Here is a 23,361-nt window from a genome sequence, read left to right as displayed (position 1 = left end):
ACGAGGCTTGAACTCACGAACCGCAAGATCATGACCCGAGCTGAAGTCGGCCGCTTAACCGACTGAGCCACCCAGGCTCCCCAAGAAAACCTCTACTTTAAAGTGTATTAGGTATTGGGGAGCCTGGGTAGCTCAGTTGGTGAAGTGGTCGACTCTTGACTTTGGTTTAAGTCATGATCTCATGGCTCTTGAGTTCAAGCCCCATATCAGGCTCCGCGCTCACTGCACGGAGCCTGCTTCGGATCCTCTGTCTCCCTCTTTCTGGCCCTCTCCTGCTCACGCTCACTCTCTCTCAAAAATAAACATTAAAAATTTTTAAATAAAGTGTATTAAGTATTAAAAATGGAATATGTTTATGTTAATACGAACATGCGTAAAGACATTGTGGAAGGACACCCGATAAATTACCCACGTTATTTACCTCCACGCAGTCAGTCCTTGCAGGGCAGGTAGGCCAAGAGTGGTGAGGGGGAGACCGGGGAAGAGGAGGGTTCCATCTTTCGAAATATATTTACATTTTACAAACTGTGGGGCATAGACTTCAGTGTCTGCTCGTGTACCTGACCACAGCAGGCTATGACACAGTCTGCAGAAGAAATGCCACTGAAGACAGCTCTCGGGACGAGAAAGAGAGTCACTGCAAGGCCGAACAGCCTCCCTGCCCAGAGGCCATTTCAAGTCACGTCCAGAGAAACAGGGACACCTATCAGCACCCACTCATCTTTTCAGACTCTTCTCTTCTGACTCCTACCTAGTTCAAAATCACACAGAAACATCTAACACAAGGGTTCATCAAAAATAAGCTCTAGGGCACCTGGGTGGCACTGTCAGTTCAGCGTCCGACTCTTGATCTCGGCTCAGGTCATGATCTGACAGTTCATGAGTTCAAGCCCCGTGTAGGGTTCTGCACTGATGGTGCAGAACCTGCTTGGGATTCCGTCTCTCCTTCTCTCTGCCCCTCCCCTGCTTGTATGTGCACATGCTCTCGCTCTCTCAAAATAAATACATCTTAAAAAATAAATAAACAAATAATAAATATAATAATAGTAATAAAAAATACAATCTTGGGGCGCCTGGGTGGCTCCGTCGGTTGAGTGTCCAACTTTGGCTCAGGTCATGATCTCGTGGTTCGTGGGTTCGAGCCCCGTGTTGGGCTCTGTGGTGACAGCTCAGGTCCTGGAGCCTGCTTCAGATTCTGTGTCTCCCTCTCTCTCTGCCCCTTCCCTGCTCATACTCTGTCTGTCTGTCTCTCTCAAAAGTAAATAAAACATTTAAAAAAGGAATATCCATATACAAAACCATATCCAGATTATAAAAGAAACAACTTATATAAAAGAATATAGAAAAATTGAAAGTAAAAGATTAGAAACACAGTCATGCGTATATTAACAAAAGAAAATTTGGGGTAGCATTAGCAATATCAAAGTAGATTTTAAAAGAAGAAGCTTTGTCAGATATAAAGAGAGAAATTTCATAACAATAAAAACACCAGTCCACAAGGAAAATATAATGACTCTAAATTTGTACGCATGCAAACTACGGGTTCAAAACACATAAACCAAAACCTAACAGCAACAGTACGCCCGAAACTAATAAAACACTGTGTGTTAATTATACTTAAAAAAAAAAAAAAAAAAAAACTAACAAAATCAGAAACAGATATTCACATTCATGATGGGAGACTTTAGCCAATCAATTCGGCCTCAACACTCACTAGCAGCGGTACATACAAGCCACGGCTTGTTTCTGTACACTTAGTAAATCAGACAGAATTTCTTAGTTTACCTATTTTTTAAAAACATATTGACTTCTTTATCAAAAGTGAAAGGTCCAAAAGGTAAAACCAATGCAGAGGTTGTGGCTGGCCGTGACTACAAACCACAATTCGGATAGCAGCTTCCTTAATAAAAGATAGGATCCCAAAAGACAATGTGACAGCGATGGCTCAAGTGCATAAAGCTATCAAATGCTGCAAGTCCCACAAATGATTTCTAGTGGCTAGAACCATTTCAACTCAACACATATTTCTCAACAGCAGACCTGCAAACCACTATTTTAAGCCAAGAGACAGAAATAAGGCAAAGGTACAGTCCCTTCTCAAAGGGCTTTGAGTTGTTGAAAGCTAAACTTGAAAGTTGTTTCAATATACCTTTACCATTTCCCACCACCGTCACCCCCACCCCCACCATCACTACCATCATCACCCCCCCACCCACCCCTCCCCACCCCACCCCCACCTCCACCCCCCCAACTCCCCCCACCACTCTCACCATCACCCCCACCCCTCCCCACCCCACTCCCACTCTCACCATCACCATCACCCCCACCCCCCCATCTCCCACCCCCACCACCACTCTCACCATCACCCCCAAGCCCACCCCCACCAGCCAGAATCACCCAGGATCACCCAATAATCTCCACATTGTTAAACCTCATGACTATCAGTCCCCATCTCACTTCACCTACCGGCAGCATTTGATAGCTAATCATTCCATCCTTCCATCTGGCTTCCAAGGCACCACACTCAACTGGTTTCTTCCTACCTCATCTCCTTCTTGCTTCCTATCCATCCCCAAAGCCTCAGCCGTGGAGGGTCACTTGACTCCTGGGGATGTCAACAACGCTCACAGCTCTAGATACCATCAATACGCTGACGACCCGAGAGAGAGGCCAAAGCGGAAGCTGCAGTGGCTTTTCTAACCCCATCACAATGTCCCATCACCTCTCTGGGCTCACCTCCCCATGGCTCTCCCTTTGAGTGCTCTGCTCCAGCCATGCCGCCCCGCTTGCTTTTCCTCTTCTTCCTCCTCCAGGTACATGGTTTGTGCTCTCACTTTCTTGAGGTCTTGCTCGAAAGTCATCCTCTCAAATGGGACCCTCTCTGGCAACACTTTGTTAAAATCACAACCCTTCCTCTGCCCCTTACTGCCCTTTCCCCTCTTATACTTCACCACAGTACTTGTCACCATCTGGAACATTCTATGTTTTATTCATCTTTTACTGCTCCCTGTTAAAAGAAACTGTAAGCTCCGCGGGCGGAGGGATTTTCGTCTGCTCTCTTCACTGGTGAATCTCTGGCTTCTAGAAGACTATCTGACACAGAGGGCACTCAACGAATGAACGTGTCTGTATTTCTGTCAACTCTCCTTTTAGAGGGGCAGCGCATCAGGCCACACAGTAGAGACATCTGTTCCCATCTGCTCACACGCAGCTTTTCTCGGACATGCGTGCCCCACGGTGTTTACACTCTCCTCCTGTTCTCCAAACACCACGATCGTATCATAGTCCACCACCAGAACAGGGATCAATTGTCCTGAGATGAACCAAGGGTCCTCAAGAAGGTGCGGTAAGAAACCCAGTCACACCAGAGGGAGAGACAGTACCCACATCCCCCCCAGACACCAACCCCTCCAGCTACATCCAGTACAGACAAGCCTCACACCCGGGATAAGCGTTCCCCCGAGAAGTACCACGTCCGCATACAACTTTTACCCACTGAGTGATCTCAGATTATTAAAGGTGTCCTGAATGAATTTGTATTAAAAAAGAAAGAATCCTTTCACGATGCTGCCGCCTCCAAATTACATATTTCAAGGTAATTACATCAGACCTCCCCCAAACAGCAGGTTCACATATCCTTCACGGATTTCTTCTCAGAGTTCTCTTACCTGTGCAAATAAGGCCCAGCTCTACAGAAACAAGGAGCAGGCTTCCCCCACACACGTGCAGGACTTCTCGGCAATAACCAACCGCACCTCCCTACCGAGGGCTGGGTGGAGGGCATGACGCTAAATACAGGTTGTTGAGCATCAGTGAAGGGCTAGTTAGACCTGCAGGGCCCGGTCCTCGCACCCCTCCAGCATGAAGACACAGCCCTCCGTCACACACTCCTGGAGGACGCTGGACAAACAGTGTCTGTAAAAATGAAGACGAGGGGCGCCTGGGTGGCTCAGTCGGTTGAGCGGCCGACTTCGGCTCGGGTCACGATCTCGCGGTCTGTGAGTTCGAGCCCCGCGTCGGGCTCTGTGCTGACAGCTCAGAGCCTGGAGCCTGTTTCAGATTCTGTGTCTCCCTTTCTCTGACCCTCCCCTGTTCAGGCTCTGTCTCTGTCTCAAAAATAAATAAATGTGGGGCGCCTGGGTGGCTCAGTCGGTTGGGCGGCCGACTTCGGCTCGGGTCACAATCTCGCGGTCCGTGGGTTCGAGCCCCGCGTCGGGCTCTGTGCTGACAGCTCAGAGCCTGGAGCCTGCTTCAGATTCTGTGTCTCCCTCTCTCTCTGCCCCTCCCCTGTTCATGCTCTGTCTCTCTCTGTCTCAAAAATGAATAGACGTTAAAAAAAAATTTTTTTTTTAATAAATAAATAAATAAATAAATGTTAAAAAAAAATGAAGGCAAAAGGCCTTTGCAAAAGGCAAAAGGGGAAATCAGGTACAGGGAAGACATTAGGGGGCTCAGGACCGAAAACTGAGAGACTAGGCGAAAGTCTGTATTCTCACCTGGGAAACCCCAAACTCCTGTACCTACTTAGCGCCAGAATCCAACAGACAGCCCCCACAAAAAGGAGACATGAAGCATCCCTGTCAAGGAGAAGCAAATCACCCAGAGAAAAGACCACAACAAACAAAGTCCACAGGTGGCGTGAACACTCTGAGCACACTGCTCCAAAAGGCCGCCTTGCACACAGCTTTCAACCAGCATCTGTAGTGCCTCACTGTGAAACACGAAGGAACAGCCAAGGATCACCACTTGGGTAGAACTTCCAGCAAGGAAGACAGGAACCACAGCAAACCCATAAGAAAGGAACTCAGAGGACACAGAGACTACCTTACCCAGAAAGCTGGGCAAAACAATAGTTAAGAAGTTATAACTGACATCTCCAGAAAGATTTTTAACAAATGTTGACCCATGAACACAACAACAACAAAGACAAATTTTTTGTTTTTGTTTTTTTCAGAGTGTGCATTCAAAAAACAAGGGCAGAAAAATTTAATAGATCAGAAAACACAACAAAAAGAAATGGAAAATAGGAGAAAGATTTAGAATTTAAAGGCTCGTTCCAGATGGTCCAACATCTAAATAATAGGAACCCTGAAACGAAGAAACCGTGAACATGGAAAATAGGAAATTATCAAAAAAGTAACATTTAACAAATTCCCAGAATTGAAGGACTAGTTTGTTCAGCACAATGAAACAAAAACCACAGAGCAGGCACAGTGCGATGAGACAGCGCTGCTGACAGGGCACCCAGAAATGCTCACAGAGAGGGGACCCACGACCAAGGGTTATGAATAGAATGGACTCAGGCTTCCCTAGCACAAGGCCCTAAGAAAGAAGACGAGGCGCAAACCCTTTAATTTCTGAAGGAGACACCACCGCCCCAACTGGAATTCTAAGCCCATTCGACCTCTCCCCCACTCACAGCAGTCACAGGGTACCACGCCCCAGTCACACGGCACCACATGGCAGTCACACAGCAGTCACAGCAGTCTACACAGCAGTGAATGAAGAACCACCTGAAGGGAAGTGGGAAGAGGGAGGGTTTTAGGAGACATGTCTCTTGGAGAAAAACAGTTTGTCTGACAGGTTTTATAATGCAGAGACATATATACGCAAGGCATTTCTTAAGCTGATACAGAGTAAGGGAAAATGCACATCACAAAGTCAAATAACTAATCGAAGGGAAAAACACAGCTCTTATAATTCAAAAAACACAAAAAAGTGATACTTCTTAACAAAAAAAAACATTTAGGGGCACCTGGGTGGCTCAGTCAGTTAAGCCTCTGACTTCAGTGGCTTCACTTCACTTCAGTGGGATCACTTCGTGATGATCTCACGATTCGTGGGTTCGAGCCCCACATCGGGCATTGTGCTAATGGCTCAGTGCCTGGAGCCTGCTTCGGATTCTGTGTCTCCCTCTCTCTCTGCCCCTCCCCCGCGTGCATGCGCTCGCCCGCTCTCTCTCTCTCCCTAAGAAATAAACATTTTAAAAATTAAAGATTTTTTTTTTAAAGAAAGAAAGAAAAAGCTTGGCCCAGCTCAGCAATGAATACACAAATATGGATGGAAGCCAAACCTAGGGTGTACCAACAAATAGGGTGGGTGGCAGGGAGCCAGAACCCCAACAGAGATGGTCTAATAGCAGGTGGCCTACAGACAGCAGTAGGGACACAGGACTCAACGCGGCTGTGAGGGCCTGAAAGCCTACATCACCCCAAACCCTATGTTGGGGTCCCGGCCCCCGGCATTTCTGAATTTAGAGGGGGTGCCTCTACGGAAGTGGTGAAGGCTACACAAGGTCGTAAGAGCCCTGATGACAGGACTTAGCACCCCTTACTCGGACACAGCGGGGGGGGAGGGGGCCTGCTCCCTCACCACCCGCAGGGTGAAACGGTGAGACAGCGGCCCTGCTGGGGCCTTGATGTGGCACCTCCAGCCCCCCACACTGAGAAATAAATGTCTGCCATCTAAGCCCCAAGTGCACGGAGTTTTGTTGTGGTGGCAGAGCGGACACACAGGAGGCTCAGACACAGACGGAAGTGGCCGTCCTGGAGAGGAGGGGAGGAAGGACATGGGACTGCTAAGGGTTTTGGGGGGTCTTTTTGAAGGTTTTTTTAAGGGGGCACCTGGGTGGCTCAGTCGGTTGAGTGTCCGACTTCAGTTCAGGTCACGATTTCACGGTTCATGAGTTCAAGCCCTGCATCGGACTCCGTGTCTCCCTCTCTCTCTGGCTCTCTCCCACTCGCGCGTGTTCACTCGCTCGCTCGCTCTCTCTCATTCTCAAAAATAAATAAACGTTAAAAAAAAATTTTAATGACATTAAAAAAATAATATAAATAAATAAATAAATCTAAGATCATATTAAAAGGAAACATTTCATGCATCCTTCTTAAAGAAAATATAGACTTTTGAAAGCAGATAATTCAGGCCTCCATGCAACCTGTTTCTATACACCTGATTTCTATAAATATGTTTTGAAGAAACTTGGAAAATGCAGTGAAGCCAAAAGCCTACGTTCTCCAGCTGTACAGACACAATCCCTGTGCGACCACCCGGGCTACTGGACATTCAAGTTACTCTGTTAGCCGTCACGAGTAATGCTGCCAGCAACATTCTTTATGGCTTTTTTTTTTTTTTTAAGTAGGCTCTACACTCAGCGTGGGGCTTGAATTCACGACCCTGAGATCAAGAGTCACACGCTCCGACCGAGCCAGCAGGGCACCCGTTACGGTTACTTTAAAATGTTGGTTCAAGAGAAGACACTGGCCCTACACCGAAGATGCGTTAGTTAAGATCCAGAGAGGGTCAATGCCAGAAACAAACAAACAAACGAAACCAAAAAGCATTTAAATAACTCAAAGTGCACCAAGCTGGAGGAGCTGAGGGCTCGGGAATGGACCGATGGCGCCCACCAGACCACCTAACCGCCTCTGTCCCCTGGAACTGGAAGAGCCAACCCCAGCTGCTACCAGAAATTTCCCTGGCTCACAGAGAAGGCTCGAGGGCCAGCACTGGAACACACCCAGCGATGGGGGGCTGCCCACAGGGGTGCAGCAGGCCCTGTGCACGGCCTCTCCCGTGAGCTCTCCGAAGACGCCGAAGTGGTTCATTTTAACAAAGTCAGGCAACCAGCCCGGGTCCCGGGAAGGGACTGAAGAGATACACTGAGTCGTTTCTTCAGATCAACGCTTCTTGGAATTTTGGAATTAACGGGCTCTAAGAGGGCCCTGAGTGGCTCACAGAACCGACCATCTGTACCGATGTGACACAGAGGGAAAACACAGCAACACCGACTTCCTTCCCCACACACAGGTATGCGGCCTCAAGCAGGCCGCAGACTTCGACTGCCCTTCTTTCCTACTGAGCTACCTACCACTACTCACCCAAGTCTCCTTCCAGTAGCTGCGGGGTAAACTGACGTAATGCAGCCGGGACTCTAAAACAGATTAAGAGGGCTGGTGACTACGGCCAAATTCAAATCTCTGTGACACCAGGGCACAAACACGGGAATGCGCTGGTCAGAGCAGGCGGCTGACCTATACGTATGGCTCAGTTCCAAGAAGTGCACCCAAGCCAAGCACACCAGCCCCACGCTCTCCCGAAATCGTCCTGAAACAGCGGCACGTCGGAGCCACGGGCAGCGCCGTCCGTGCAAAGGGTCTGGCCAACAACATTGCTCATGGGCTCTCTGCAAGCACTTCCCTGTGATAAGCCCACTGACGCAAAGGCCCAAGCAAAGGGGCCTCTCTATTCCAGAATTCTCCAGTCTGATGGCTATCTGCAGATACTTTCCCAGACTCTGTTGAAACCTGTCAAAGACCATGGAGTTTTACATGACTTTAGCGGACCGAAAAACACTTTGACTCTCCTTAACTCGCTTAAAAATTTTAATGGCCATGTACACCACTGACAGGTAGAGGAAATGCATACAGCATGATCGTGCCTCTGTGACGGGGTCCAGCACGGGCACACGCGTATCACAGGAGCTTGGGGTCAGGTCAGGTGCCGTGGGAAGTCCCGACGGCACTGGAGAAAGGGAAGACGCGGTCACACTGGCACTTAGGAGGGACTGCTTTGGTGCTGTGGGGAGAAGAGACAGAGGCCCAGACGGAAGGTTCTGTGGTGGCCCAGGAAGAGGTGGTGGGAGCCAGCACGCAGAAAGCAGGAAGCAGAGGGATTCAACACACACTTGGTGGGGAACCAGGACTGGACGCTGTACTGGATACACAGGTGAACAAAGCAGGGATCAGAGTGCTTGGTTGGCCTGGTAGATGCCGGTACCACTTCTGCAGGTTGGAATGGTTACGAGAGGGACAGGTTTGGGGCGGGGAGGTACTGTGCCTCCCCTGAAGGGAATTTTTTCTTTAATTTTTTTTCAATGTTTATTTTATTTTTGAGAGAGAGAGGCAGAGCACTAGCAGGGGAGGGGGCAGAGAGAGAAGGAGACACAGAATATGAAGCAGGCTTCAGGCTCCGAGCTGTCAGCACACAGCCCGAAGCAGGGCTCGAACCCACGAACCGCGAGATCATGACCTGAGCCGAAGTCGGATACTCAACCGACTGAGCCACCCAGGCGCCCCGTGAAGGGAATCCATTATTAAAATCTGGACATGGCATTCCTATCCTTGAAACCACTGTAATCCAGATACGAATCCCACCAACATCTAGCACTGTTGGCGAAATTCAGATGACGGAGGGGAACGGGGCAGGCATAGGCCGCACCCCCAGGCGCGATCGCACGGGACCCCGTGACAACCTCACTCGGCAGGTATCACCTCACCCTCCCCATCTCACACATGAGCACAGAGAGGTACAGCAACTTTCCCTCCGTCACAAAGCAGGAGACTGACCTCCCAAGACACCGTCTAGTGGAGAAGTCACCAAGTGAGGAGTCATTGAGCTAAACCACCAAGCTTCACGTTCTCCCCGTCCAGCTGGCAAGGTGAGTGAGACGACGTGCAAACTCCCGACCCAGGAACCCACAGCCGCACACCAAGGGCTGTCCGAAAACGTCTCCAGTCACCTCCTCTGGGATCATCTGTTCAGTTAGAAGAATTCATCTAGTTGAACGGGTCACACAACTAGAAGATGACAAGGGAATGCCAACGGGCCCCGGTCTCTCCCTAAGCTTCATGCCCCTACTGAAAGGAACTACCAGCACTGCAGAAGAAGCAGCAGGGGGAGGGCTTTAGGGAGAGCCAGACACTCGCTACACTCCATAAGAGATGGTCTAAAAATTCAATGGCGAAGAGAATTTGCTGGTGGTCAAACCGAACAGGCTCACTATTAACCAGACAAATGCACACACTGTACCCTCTGCAGCCAGGCCACCGTCCCCAGACTGTACCCTCCACAGCCAGGCCGCCGTCCCCAGAGCCACAGCCTGAACCACACCCCGCTCCACTTGAACTCCAATCAGAAATCCAAAACCAATCTTGCTTTTCTGCATTCCGTGGAAATTATATACATTTGGGGCATTTCCTCTTTTTACATTTTTCTCTTGACCTTTTAAATACAGTCAACGAGCCAACCATCAGGACAGACAGTTCCTTAGTCAAAATATGAAGGGGCCCTAGAAAGGACCAGCTGTCTGCCCTTTAAATGTGGAGCCGCTCCTGCTATAAACGGCATCCACGGTCCACTCTCTGGCCATGACCATGATGACCAGCCCTGACCAGAAGCACCCTACTGGGCTGGCCCACCAGGAAGACACACAAAAATTTGTGGGACCCTGTCCTGGGGGAACTTCCCACCGGATGAAGAAGGTAAGGGTAGCAGACAGAAACAGAAAGCGCTTGCCAACGTCAGTCATTAAAACCAGCAGTGACTGCGGGGGCGCCTGGATGGCTCAGTCGGTTGGGCGTCCGACGTCGGCTCAGGTCACGATCTCGCGGTCCGTGAGTTCGAGCCCCGCGTCGGGCTCTGTGCTGACCGCTCAGAGCCTGGAGCCTGTTTCCGATTCTGTGTCTCCCTCTCTCTCTGCCCCTCCCCCGTTCATGCTCTGTCTCTCTCTGTCTCAAAAATAAATAAACGTTAAAAAAAAAAATTAGGAAAAAAAAAAAAAACAGCAGTGACTGTGAAGTGTGGGTGGTTGAATGGCTGAGGCAGGTGACCAACCAGGCCCTCCCACACAGTCCCTCAACGCATCTGGGGGGCCAGCGCATGCTTTTCATGGGGGAGTAAACCTTGAGCCTGCCAGCTACTGTCCCACAGCCCCTGGGCCCTACACCTGATGCCAAATCATTCACACACCCTCTGCCACTTCTACACCAGTGAACACGATGGGTGGGAGCCAACCAAAGTCCTATTCAGAGTTCCACCAACTGTGGGCAATAAAGACTGGGAAAGTCTGCGCAGAGACACAGAGAACAGCAAGGGATTCTGGGATCCCGTGGCCCAGGGGCTCGAAATGGCCCCGGGCGAGCAGGATAAAAGCAGAAGGCCAGGGAGCACCGCTGCTTTCCCGGGTGTGACAGAGACCTGGGTAACGCTCATCTAACTTTCCTCAAGTTGCCTCCATGAGAAACAGCCACGTGCCCACACGTAAGGCCAAGGGAGGACAGACACTCAGGCCTCCTATCGGGAAACAGGGAAAATACTTACCTGGTCAGGGACGCTGAACACCAGAGGGCACGCGTGGAGCAGCCCCAGGATGGTGAACTCAAGGAACCGTGAAGCTCTAGGTTCGGGAGAACCCCCGAGTCATCTTGTCCTAGATGGTGGCCCTGCTGACACACGTGTCCGGGCACAATCAGTGCTTAGGAGAGGCACCTGTAGGGCACCTGGGTGGCTCAGACGGTGAGGCGTGCCACTCTTGATTTAGGCTCAGGTCATAACCTCACAGCTCATGAGATCGAGCCCAATGTCAGGCTCCACACTGACCGCACGGAGCCTGACTGGCATGGCGCTCACCCAGAGGAGGTGAAAACTCCCATCCGCACAAAAACCTGCACACAGGTATGTATGTACTGCAGCTTTACTCACGATTGCCAAAGCGTGGGGACAGCCACGACATCCTTCAGCAGGTGACAGATAAATTAACTGTGGTCGATCCCCACGATGAACTAGTATTCAGCACTGGGGTGCCTCGGTGGCTCGGTTACATGTCTGCCTTTGGCTCAGGTCATGATCTTGTAGTTTGTGAGTTCGAACCCCACGATGCCCTCTTTGCTGACAGCGTGGAGCTTGCTTGGGATTCTCTCTCTCTGTCCCTCCCCCACTCGTGCTCTCTCTCTCAAAATAAACATTAATAAATAAATAAATAAATAAATAAATGTAGATAAAAGAAAAAGAAATGCTCCATGAAGCCACGGGAAGCCACGCCGGAAGCTCAAATGCGTATTACCAAGTGAAAGACGCCGGCGAGAAAAGCCTACACTGTAGGGGTCCAACTACAGGACATTCTGGAAAAGGCAGAACCGTGTTACAAAAAGACAAAACGCAGTCATCTGGGGCTGGGGGAGAGGAGAGGCTGAATAGGCAGGACAGTGACACTACTCTGTGTGATGCTGCGATGGTGGAAACCGGTCATCGTCCATTCATCCAAACCCACAGTGTCCAACACCAAAAATGGACCCTAATGTAGACTTTGGGTGGTGATGCCGTGTTGATGCAGGTTCAGCAGCTGTAACAAAGGTAGTGCTCTGCTGACAACGGAGGAGGCTGTGTGTTGGTGGGGGGAGGGGGGGGGTAATGGGAAACCTCTGGACCTTCCTCTCATTTTTGCTGATAACCTAAAACTGCTCTAAAATAATAAAGTCTTTGGGGCACCTGGGTGGCTCAGTTGGTTAAGCGTCCGACTTCAGCTCAGGTCAGGACCTCACAGTTCGTGAGTTCGAGCCCCACGTTGGGCTCTGTGCTGACAGCTCAGAGCCTGGAGCTGCTCCGGATTCTGTGTCTCCCTCTCTCTCTGCCCCTCCCCCGCTCATGCTCTGTCTCTCTCTCTCTCAAAAATAAACATTTTTTAAAAACTTAAAAAAAATAAAAACTGTGTCAGTTGCTAGCCTTACTCAGAAAAACTTCATGGTTAAGTTCTGTCCTAAAAAGCTTGCTATATCGACAGCACTCAGCTAAAGACAATGAGCAAAAGTCACACAAAAATTAGTTCAAATGGGGTATCTTGAATCCCATCACTTAAATGATATTTAAAACTTAGAAACGTTTAATCCTGTGCTTATTAAGCAAGTAGCCAGTTTCTCTGCCACAGTGAGCTTGAAGAAATGATCCAGGTTTTGAATAACTCCACGGGAGAGCCACAGCACGAAGTTTCTGACTCCTGATTAAGTCAGTGTGGTCAACAGGGTCACACAGATGCCACGCTTTGAAGGTTTCAGGGGCAGAAGTCCCCAGGACCAGCTACAGGGAAAGACGGGACACAGGAGTGGCCTACCAACATGTGCTCACATCGGCCAGAGGCTCCAACCCACGGCCAAAACCTCCGGTAACCGCAGGGGGAACCACCAAGAAAAGAGGATGAAGACACAGGTTTCCCAAGCTGTAACAACTTCTCGATTAACACCACTGGTGCTTCCAAAGTTGCGAGGAGCCTGTAGGCAAAGGCTCCCCCCACGACTTCACACTTCACACGATGCTGGGAACGGACCACACAGCAGCAGGAGGAAAAGGCCGCCCCTAGAATTCCATCCAGGGGACGTTCCCCAAGTGCTCCGATACTCTGCTGCATGGTAGTGTCCTCCCCCACCCCTCCCCAACCTCCAGGAAGAATCCCAGAAAACCCGTACAAAATGCAACAATCCAGAATTCTCTAAGGATTGACGCTTTCAGATGTTCACTCCTCTCCATGAAGCCAAAAGGATTATGTCTATCGCGTAAATCCAACTTCTATGCAAGACGATACAAATTTCACTGCTAAAGGGTAAGTTTCAGCGTCTTTCTGAGTTGCAACGATTTCTAAGACTTCCCATGTTCTCAATGACTTACAAAGCCACATATTTTAGACTGTTCTTGATAAAAGTCTCAACTGACAAACGTCAAACACATTTAAGGACAAATGTGCAGGTGTCACGAGTAAGGACTCAAACCACAAGTCACCCACAGCAGCAGGGGCATATCCGACTAGGGGTTGGAAGACAAGACCACTCCTTACCCACACCTCTCCCCTGCGGGTACTCTGGGTGGGTCTCGGACGTGCGCACAGACACGGACGCCTGGTACCTGACTCACCTGAATTCTCTGCCTTCGCTGGACCGTCTACTTGAGGAGGCCCGCGGGGCAGCCGTCTCCAGAAGCAGCTTCTGCGTGAGCCTGCCGGGGGGAGCAGGGTCTCTGCCGCTGTCTTCGTGCAGGTCCTGGTCACACTTCCATTCCTCGTCTTCATTCAAAGTGGGCAGGTATCCAGGTATGCCCTTCCCTGTCCCCGACCCAGAGCTCTGGTCGCTACAGAGCTTTGGGCTCTCCGAGCCTGTCCTCGTATATTCCAAATAAATATCAGACTTGAGGAAGGAGGGGTAGGTGTTTTCTTCCATGGTGGACTGGATCTCCGTCTGGGCCTGGTCAAACATGGCAGGATCTATCAGCTGCTTCATGATGCAGTCCTTTATGAAGCTCTTGGTAGCTGGCTTAGTTTGCCTGGATACGATGCCGTTGTTATCGAGGATGTATTTGCGGTAAATGGCTTTGGCCAACTTCAGCCTCTTTTCCTCATTCGAGTCACAGGGCTCCAGCTTCCTGAAGCCGCTGCAGGCGAACCAGAAGTCCAGCAGGTCAGCACAGTCCTCCTGCTTCAGGAAAGTCCTAAACAGGTTTATCCCATCTTGATCGTCCAGTAACGAGTGCAACGACTCAGCCCACTTCAAGTATGGCGGGGTGGGGGAGGCGCTGCCCTCAGGCTCATACCCCAGGTCCAGATCCGAGCGCCTCGGGGTGGCTGCTGAAGTCTCACCTTTAACCCCGGCACCCTTCCCGGAGCAGAAGCTGTGGCTGACGGGCCTGGGGTCTGTGGACACCAGTTCACCCTCCTCACCAGGCACTGGGGGTCGGGGGGCATCTTCGGTGAAACTCGCTCCAAGGTCCAAAGGGAAACCCTGCTCTTGGATACTCATTGTGGGATCCTGCGTCACTGTACAATGAGCGCTGCACCCTAATAATCAGTACTTACAGCTCCAAAGTGAATCAATCTGTCCTGTTGAAACCATTAAGAGGACAAGGATTAGGAAAGGTGGGTCCACGGAAACGTGACCACAGAGGTTTTCTCAAGACAAGACTCGCCATGATGCCCTCCCGCTCGAACTCAAAGCCAGACATTCAGTTTATGTTTCAATCATCGTCACAAGGTTTGTGCTACGTTAAAACCATTTCTGGGAACACTTACAACTACAGGAATGCCTCTGGATCTAAAAAACGAATGCCCAGGACAGGGAGAGCGCCTCTCCCGTCAAGGGTCGTTCTCCGAGAACGTTATGGAGACCGGCAGCCCGGGGACCTCCCGTCTCAGCCACAACCAGTCCTGCTCTGCAAGCTCCAGGGAGACAGGACTGGAGGAAGGAAACGTGCCCTGTAATCCTCGTGGCCGTGTAAACTCGGGTGAGGGCTGGCTCCTCACGTGTTAAGACGGGGCGGCCCCACCAGCACTGCAGGTTGCTGCCACACTCAGATACCAAAAGGTAGACACGTCACACACCAGAAGCGGGGTGTCACGTCTGCTCCCCACATTCCCTAGGCCCACAGCCACGATGCCTTCTGCCCACCCCATCACTTCACGCGTCGTGTGCCTCCTAACATGTGCAAACGCACAGATGTTCCCTTAATTCCCAACACACAACTATACGAACGAGGATGGGTCACCTTCGGTGCCTTCGCCCAAGTGATCCAAGGACACCCCCTCCCCCTCACAGGGCGGCCTTCTCATGTCACCAGTGTGGACAATCTTTAAAATGCTCCCACCAGAAAGCTGCACTTGACCTTGCTTCTAAGGAAAGCGTCCTTCTGATAGCAAGTGGCAATTTAGTACTCTGAGGAAAAGAGAAGGCATAGGAAAAAAAAAATGAAATCCAAACAGTTAGACCTTTTAGCTAAGGAAGCACACAGCTCACGATTCCACTCCGTGAGCTCAAAACCAAACCACCCACCCCCTCAGAGACCAGAGTGTTGCAGGCGTTGTTGCTGCCGCTGCTGCTGCTGCTGCAAGCCTGCCTCAGGTGCGAAGGAGGCGACCCTGGGTCAGAACTCGTCCGCGGCCTTCCGTCCCCACTGCCGTACCCTACAGGAGCTCACAGAGCCCGCGAGCTGAGCTACACGTCCCGACCTGGCCGGACAGGTGACCACAACTCGGCCTACCGGGATCCAAGTGGTCTGGCTACAAGTGGGTTGGGGAGAAGCGTGTCAAGTCCAAATGCCGAGGGCACCAAACAAGCCAGAGGGAGAAAAATTAACTCCTAAAACCTGGTCCCTCACAAAGGGTGGCTCTTCCTGGCCACCACCCCACACTCTGGGCCACGGCCGACACGGGATCTTCCCCCACACCTGGGCTGTCACCGCACCTGCCCGCGGCTGCTGATGGCTAGAAGGCAGAAGGGCATGGGTCACAATAACGTGCCCCAGATGACATTTCTGCAGCAAATGACTTTTTATAAAAACTACCAGGGAGGCTGTAATCTCAGCAGGAATAGCCTGCTTCTTAAGGTCAAGGCCCGTGGGCTGTGGCACCCTGCTGTCACGGACCGCTTCAACTGCAAAGGCGCCTTCTTTGAGCCCCCTCAACATGAATGAGCACCCGTGGTGTCGTAGCTCCAGCCCAGCTCATGGACATCTAACGTCCTCTTGTCCAGGATGCCTTCTCAGGAAGGAGGGCCCATGCCTGGCCTGAGCCTTACCCTGAGAGATACTCTTTAGTTCACGAGCCTTGACAAAGATCCGAGTCCCTGTGTTCCAACGGGAGGTTAATTACATGTCGCCGTCACCTGCTCTGAAGACGCTGATGTCTCCTGTGTACATTATTAGCAGCAACCTGATTAAACATTTTCCACAAGATCTGCAGCGCCTAACACAACAAGGTCTTGCAACTAACAGGCACCAATGAATATTTAATTCATCGACATGAAGGCAAACGACAATTGTCAGAACACCCAAACGTTAGCCCTTCATAGATGCTGAACCATTGTGCTATAAAAACAGCAAGAAACTCAAGATTCTAGCCCTTTATTACAAAACTGTGGTTGTCGTTAAAAGCTAACATTTTAATTCATGTATGAACAAGTCCCCCTAATCATTCTAAACTATTTTCCATTGTCCTGAAGAAACAGTTCTCATAATTCACATCTATTTTTGGCTGTCAACTGACAGAAGACGTCTGGTGTCCCTGAAAGGACGTGAGCACCTCTCGGAATCACTGGCATTATCGAAACGCCCCCTAATTCCTGCAGTCTCTGGGTTCCCACACAGAAGCACACCAGGCGTTCAGCGTCTACACACGTACATACCACACATAAAGCAGCTCTATTAATTCACAGAGTCAAATGCCCACAAGCATCGAATACGGCCAACAGCCTGTAACCACCGTCAATAAAAGGATTCCATAAAAGTAATCTACAACTGTGATACCAGACTTAAAGTCTCCCGTAGTCACTGCGGAGGCAAACCCCTGGGTTCCACGGCAGCCAGCTCCATACTACAGAGATGTAGATGCTTACTTATTTCACTCCAATATAGCTTTTTAACTCTTAACTGACGTGCAGTGTGAAAATAACAGAGCGTGACTGTGACATTCTCCTAACTGCCCATCATTAAACTCGGACAGGGTGAGGGCCACTGTTTTACGATGTAATCCATTCCTCCACCACCTAAATTCTCAATGACTGATGTAGCCCAAAAAAGTCCACTTAGCTTTCCTGAGGCTAGAAACCCAAGAAACACCCACACCTGCTGGAAATCCAACAGAAACATCGTATTTTGTATGCCTGTCCAACCCTGTCCCTCAAGAGAAGTTCTTAAAACTGAAACCCAAACACTGCTATCCTGGAAGGTCAGGTTGGGCCATGTGTGTTCTTCAAAACAGGGCCTGTAGATCCAAGTATGCGTGAGATTCTTCTTTTAGAAGCACGGAGCATAAATGCAAGCAAATGGGAGGGGCTGAGATGCACGGCAAGGAGTCTTCTTACATTATCTTAGAGAGGAGCTGAGAAAAGTCCCCGGAGAACTGGTTGTGTGTGTGTTTCCTCTAACGTCCTCGGTGCCCAGCTAAAAGTTTCACTGCCCTGGCCTTGCAGCTCTAGCTTCGTGGGGGACTGAATTCCAAAATGTGGGGTGGAGAAAGAAGCTAAGACCCACACCCAAAAGAGAGTTCTGGGGGCAAGGCATCAACCTGAAAGAGTACAGCCACTCAGAGCAGCCAAACCACAGCCTGGAACCAGCTCAGGCACCTCTGCCTCGGAGGGAGTGCCCTCCTTGGGTTTCAGACTCACTCATTCCTACTTTCTGCTGCGGGGGAGAGGGAAGGGATGTGCTACTGTCCAGCCTCCGTCCAGGGTCTCTGCACACGGCGGCTCCTCTGCACCCCACACACACCCGAAGCAGGCTCCAGGCCCGCGGCTGACACCGACCAACCAAACACATCAGCTGCGCGCCCTGGCCTCCTCCAGGAAGACCGTTCCCCACCCCCTCTCACACAACCCTGGTTCTTCCTTACACTCTTCCACTCACCTAGAGCAAGGGACTGCCCTTTCAGAACCGAACCCCGCACTTTTCCGGGTTCACACAGCCCTATATCAACGGCCCTTGCTAGCATCCCCTCTGACACACCTGCCCTCACAGCCTGGAACCCCACACACCTTCCTCGCGCACCACACGGTCTGCACACCCGGCCCGCACAACCTGCTCAGTGCTGCAAGCCTCCCCGCACGCGCCCCCAGCCCGCACCCTCCGAGCCCGTCTTCCGGGTCCCGCGCCGGGCCCGCCGGGCCCGCCCGGCCCGGCCTACGCGGCCTACAATGAGCGGCCGCACGGGCCCGCGCCCCGCAGTACCGCGCGCCCGGCCCGCACTACTCACCCGCGCGCGGCGGCGGCGGCGGCGGCGACGGCAGGGCCCCGGCCCTGCTCGCGGAGCGGCGCGGCGCGGCCCATGCGCTCAGCGGCGGCGAGGCGGGCGGGACGGGGCGGGGGCGCGGCCCCGGGCGGCCCCCATGGCAGCGGCGGCGCGGCGGCCCGGAGGCGGGCGCGGGGCAGGCCGCGGGGGCGCCGCCGAGGCCGGCCGCCCGCTCTCACCCGCCTGCACCGGGGAACGCGGCTCCGGCCCGACTCGGGCCGGTCCTGCGGGCGGCGACGGCGGCCGCGAACGCTTCCCCGAGCGGGGAGCCCGAGCCCAGAGCGCCGAAGCCCAGGCCGGAGCGCCCCCGCCGGCGCCGCCCGGAAGTGCGGGGGCGGGGCCGGAGCGCGGGGCGGGGCCGGGAGCGTGGGGGCGAGGCCGGGAGCGTGGGGGCGAGGCCGACAACGTGAGGCGGGGCCAAGCGCGTGAGGCGGGCCGAGAGCGCGGGGCGGGGCGGGGCCGGGCGTGCGGGGCGGGGCCGGACGTGCGGCGCGACCGGAGCGTGGGGCGGGGCCGAAGGCCCGAGGCGGGACCAGGACGCAGGCGGTCCCTAGACCGTGGGGCGGGGCTGGAACGTGAAGCACTACCCAGAGCGTGCGGCGGTCCGAAGCGCGGGGCGAGGCAGGGGCTTGGGGCGGGGCCGTGAGCGTGCGGCTGGGCCGAAGCACCAGGCGGAGCTGTATTGTGAGGCGGATCCCGGGGCCTGAGGCGGGCCTTGGAGCGTGGGGATGTGATACGGACAGGGGGCGAGACCGGGGCGTGGGGCGGAGCCGAGAGCATGGGGTGGGATCGAAACGTGAGGGCGGGACAGGGACGAGGGACACCGCCAGGAGCGTGGGGCGGGGCTTGGAGCGTGGGAGCGGAACCGAGAACGTGGGGCGGGCCGAGAGTGGGAGGCGCGGCCAAGGCGTGGGGCGGGGCCAGTAGCATGGGGCGGGACGGGGACAACGGGCGAGGATAGCAACGTGGGGCGCGGCCGCACCGATGCGGGTAGGGCCGGAGCGTGGGGCCGTCCGAGAGAGTTGGGGCAGAGCCGAGACCTGGAGCCTGAGTACTGGGAAGGGCGAAGAGAGGGAAGGCTATACCTGGGCGTAAGGGTGGGTCCTGAGCTCGGAGGCGGAGCCAAAAGCGTCCTGGAGGGCCTCGAGCGTGAGGCGGAGTCAAAGGAGTGGGTGTGGCCAAATTGCTGGTGTGGGTCCAGCGCCTCGAGCGTGGGGCGGGACAAGGACCCGCGAGCAGGCTATGCGAAATTGCACTCCCCTCCCAGCAGGGCAGCTGCGTCCGGGAGGGTGGTCTGTGGAGACACCCCTGCGAAGGTCCCTGAGGGACGGTGGCCACCAGGGAGACCTGGCCTGGTGCACTGAGCGGTCAGGCGGCTCTCTTGGGCACTGCGAGGCGCACACCATGTCTCAGCCCTTTTCTGCTGCCCACACGGGTGTCCACCAGCCCGGGTCTCCCCAAGTTAGCACCCACAGGCCAGGCCCGCACCCAACCGGTCTCCCACCCCTGCAGAGGGAGCATCTCGTGCATGGGCGGGCAGGGTGGCCAGGGGGACTGGAGACCTCGCTCGGGGACTGCCTGGCCGGCCCTGCACAGAACCCTCGCAGGACGTCCTACAACTGCCCACAGCATTGAAGGAAGCAGGTGTGCGGGAGTTGGGCGGTTGGAAGGCACAGCCAGGCTGACCTGGAGCTGACCCTTGGTAACGTCCAGTCCCTCTGTCCCTCTGCTTGTTACCCCTCAGCTGGCCCAGTCCCCGAGAAAGTGGGTTAGGGCTCCACCCTCCCTTAGTCCCCAGTGGGTCTGGACTCGAGGCCAGGGCTGAGTGGTGGTAAATGATGGTTGTCACTTGGACAGGAGCCCCCACCTGCAAAGAACTGTGTGCTGAGATGCCACCATGTTGGGCTTGCCTGCTCAACTGCTCCCAGGCACCATCCAGAGTGTGGACAAGGGCTCTCCTTCCTACCACTGCCTTCGGGTCACAAGCGCACAGGCCAGCCTGAGAGCAAGGGCTTCCTATACCCACCACACCTCTCCCCAACTCCCCATCCCTGTCACCACGGCAGCTCTTGCCCAACCTGCAAACCCAGCTGGCCCCTCCCTAAGGACGTGAGCACCAGATATTGATCACTGCCCCTAAGCAATTGCTTCTGGTGTCCCCCATGACACCCAGGACCCTGTGCTCCACGGAGCCACGCTGGGCTTGGTACCTCAAGAAATGCTCCCAGCAGCCCCCAGAGGATGGCTATACCCCCATTCTATAGGCCAGCACATCTTCTGGATACTGCTCGCCCTCACTGCCCACCCTCATCCTTCTCGTCTCCAGACCAGAGCAGAAGTCCTTACTGGGGGCTCCATGAGCCATGGGCCATCCTCCCACCCAGCTGCCCACCGGTGGTGCCTTGCCTGGGGTAAGCAGGTATGGAGGCAGAGCCAGCACCCAGCCATTGCCAGCCTGCCAAGTCTCAAATAGCATCCAATACACGGGGTTTTGTAGGAAAGGGGGGCAGCGAGGGATGAGGGCCACTGGGGAGGCATCCCCAGCCTACCAAGAGCCCAGGTCACCCAGAGCCATCACTGTGCCTCAGGGAAGGCTGGGCAAGGCTGGGGCTGTAGATGAGGAGAGGAGCCTACAGTACTGAATGCACACTGGCCCCACTAGGGTCATGGCACCGGGGGGTCACTCTCACCCACATCTAGCTGGGATGGCCCCAGGCCCCACCCTGCTCAGCCTAGGAGTCTTAGAGGAGACAAGGCATAGCGGGTGGCCTTCAAGGCACAGCAAGGTCTCTCTGGGGTGTGGGAGTCCTGGGTGGGCTGGAGAGACAGCAAGAATTCCCAGATATTGGCCCTCAGGTTGCCTCCCCGCTCCCAGGCACAGGTCCCCAATGCTTGCCTTGGTTCTGCAGAGCTGCTGCTGTGGCCAGGCCAGGCTCCCGGGGTTGTGTCCATGTCCATCCTCCTCCTGGCCCATGGCGGCAGGTGTCCCCAGGCCCTGGGACCACAACAGGGCCCTCGGGCCCCTGGCTCCTTGGGGCCCCAGCCCTGCAGGGACAGGAAGGGAGTCAGAAGGCCTGCTACAGTGGATTACAACTGTGGGCATGAAGGGGAGATTGAGCAGGGTGGGACTGGGGACGGACCGGAGGAGGGAGCTCAGGGAAGGCTCTGAAGAGGAGGAGGCGGAGAGGGAAAAACTGGGGGCCTGCGGTAGAGAGGGAGACCTGACGGGGACTGTGTCAGCCACCCACAGATGAAACCAGACAAAGAGCCACAGGGGCCTCCCTTCTGAATGGCTGAGTTCCTCGACAGAGCACCCGCTTTTTGCTTTCCCAGTGAGGGGCCCTGGAGTTTGCCAGCAGAGGCTTGGGTTTAACTGTGGATGATATTTGTTCAGGAGTTCCATGAGCCACGTGAAGAACTTAAGACCAGAAATGAAATTCTTTTCTTCAACTTAGACACAAAATGAATACTCTGAAATAAAGTGGACTTTGGTGGCTTACGCGTGCGTGTCCGCTTGGCTGAGGAAGACCACTTATAAAAAGCGATCCAAAGAAGTCCTCTAAGTGCACCAAGGAGTAGGCTAAGGCGCGCCCAGCATGGCCTGGCATGGGATGAAAACCAGCAGCAGAGAGCAAGCTGCAGAAATAGGGTACTGTGAGTGGCACGTCCCCATTGTCTTCCGGGAGGGGAGGACAGGAGGGACGGTTCTCATTTGGGCTTCTGGAGGGAGATGGGAGACTCAGCCTGAACCCCTTCTGGGCTCTCCCTTCCCTGCCCCTCTGCCCTGTCCACAGGTGTCAGAGGTGGCGGTGGGGGGGGGGGGGGGCGGGTGAGGCCCTGAAGGGGGGAGGGAGGCTCATCCAGTTACGATGAGTGAGGCATGGACTCCCCTTTGGAGGCACAGCCCCAGCTGCACTGGCCAGCCACTTTCCTGGCCATAAGCCAAGCCCCTGGGTTCCATCCCTCTTCCCCAAGTGTCCTTTTCTCACCGGTTCTGAGCCCAGAAGGAGGGCCCAGTGTTGTTTGTGTCCCCATCCCAAGCCCAAAGAAGGAGGCAGAGATGTGACAACAAGGCTGTGAGATAGAACACCAAGGAAAAGGCCACAAGACCACACATACCGGGTGCCCGTTTTTGTGAACACAGAAAATGTGCACGTAAAGGCGAGAAGACTAAAAAGCTATTCCAGGGTATCAATACGGGCCACTGTCGGAGTGCAGTTAGGGCTGGGTTCCGTTATCTTCTTTCTGCATTCAAGGAGGCGTTCTGCGGCCATGTGACTGTCACCAACGCATGGAAATCACAAAGGTGTGCGGCAGACGCCATCTTCCTACCCGTGATCAGTGTAAACTAACCCAGGGGAGCGAGGACCCTGGGGGAGAGTGCAGAGCTGCCCGCTGGGCAGATTCAGGCAGGCCTGTGGCCCCAGGACCAGTGAGAAGGTGCCAAGTCTAGCTTCCAGGGCCGGCCAGCCCAGCTCGCTGTGGCCACTCTAGGCTGGGGCCCCCCTGGGCACCTACTCCACGGCAGGCAGGCCCCCGCCTCTCTCCTCCCTGTGCACACCTTGGGGCAGGTGTGTCGTCCACGCTGGCATTTCACACCCCTCTTCCTGTTTGGGGTTCTCTCACAGCTCTTCAGCTAAAGCTGCCTCAGGCGGACACCCCAGAAGTGACCCAGGTCCCAGTGCCAAGCTGGGGAGGTAGGGGGATATAAGGTCAGGGCTTTGCCTCAAACCAGCCAGCTCCAGAGTCAGCTCGGTGCTGACACCTGGCGTGACTATCACCTTCTAACCCTGCTGCTGCGTGTCACCCTGGCCTGATGGTCCCTG

At 53.8% G+C, this 23,361-nt stretch overlaps 1 protein-coding gene across 4 annotated transcripts in view; it reads right to left on the bottom strand.

The window, feature by feature from the left end:
• The window catches only part of AXIN1 (axin 1), a 61,883-nt gene extending 43,343 nt beyond the window's left edge, over positions 1–18,540 (bottom strand). For all 4 annotated transcript variants that reach the window (XM_042921351.1, XM_042921352.1, XM_042921353.1 and 1 more), the window contains exons 1-2: positions 18,500–18,540; positions 13,681–14,638 (exon numbers count right to left, since the gene is read on the bottom strand). In XM_042921351.1, coding sequence (XP_042777285.1) covers positions 13,681–14,558 — 878 coding nt within the window. In that variant the 5' untranslated portion in view covers positions 14,559–14,638; positions 18,500–18,540. The remainder of the gene's footprint in view (positions 1–13,680; positions 14,639–18,499) is intronic.
• Between the last annotated feature and the right edge of the window lie 4,821 nt (positions 18,541–23,361).

The sequence above is a fragment of the Panthera leo genome, chromosome E3 (genome assembly GCF_018350215.1).
Source record: "Panthera leo isolate Ple1 chromosome E3, P.leo_Ple1_pat1.1, whole genome shotgun sequence".
In the NCBI taxonomy this organism is placed as follows: Eukaryota; Metazoa; Chordata; class Mammalia; order Carnivora; family Felidae; genus Panthera; species Panthera leo.
Note: the sequence above shows the minus strand (reverse complement) of the source record. Positions and strands in the feature narration are given on the sequence as shown.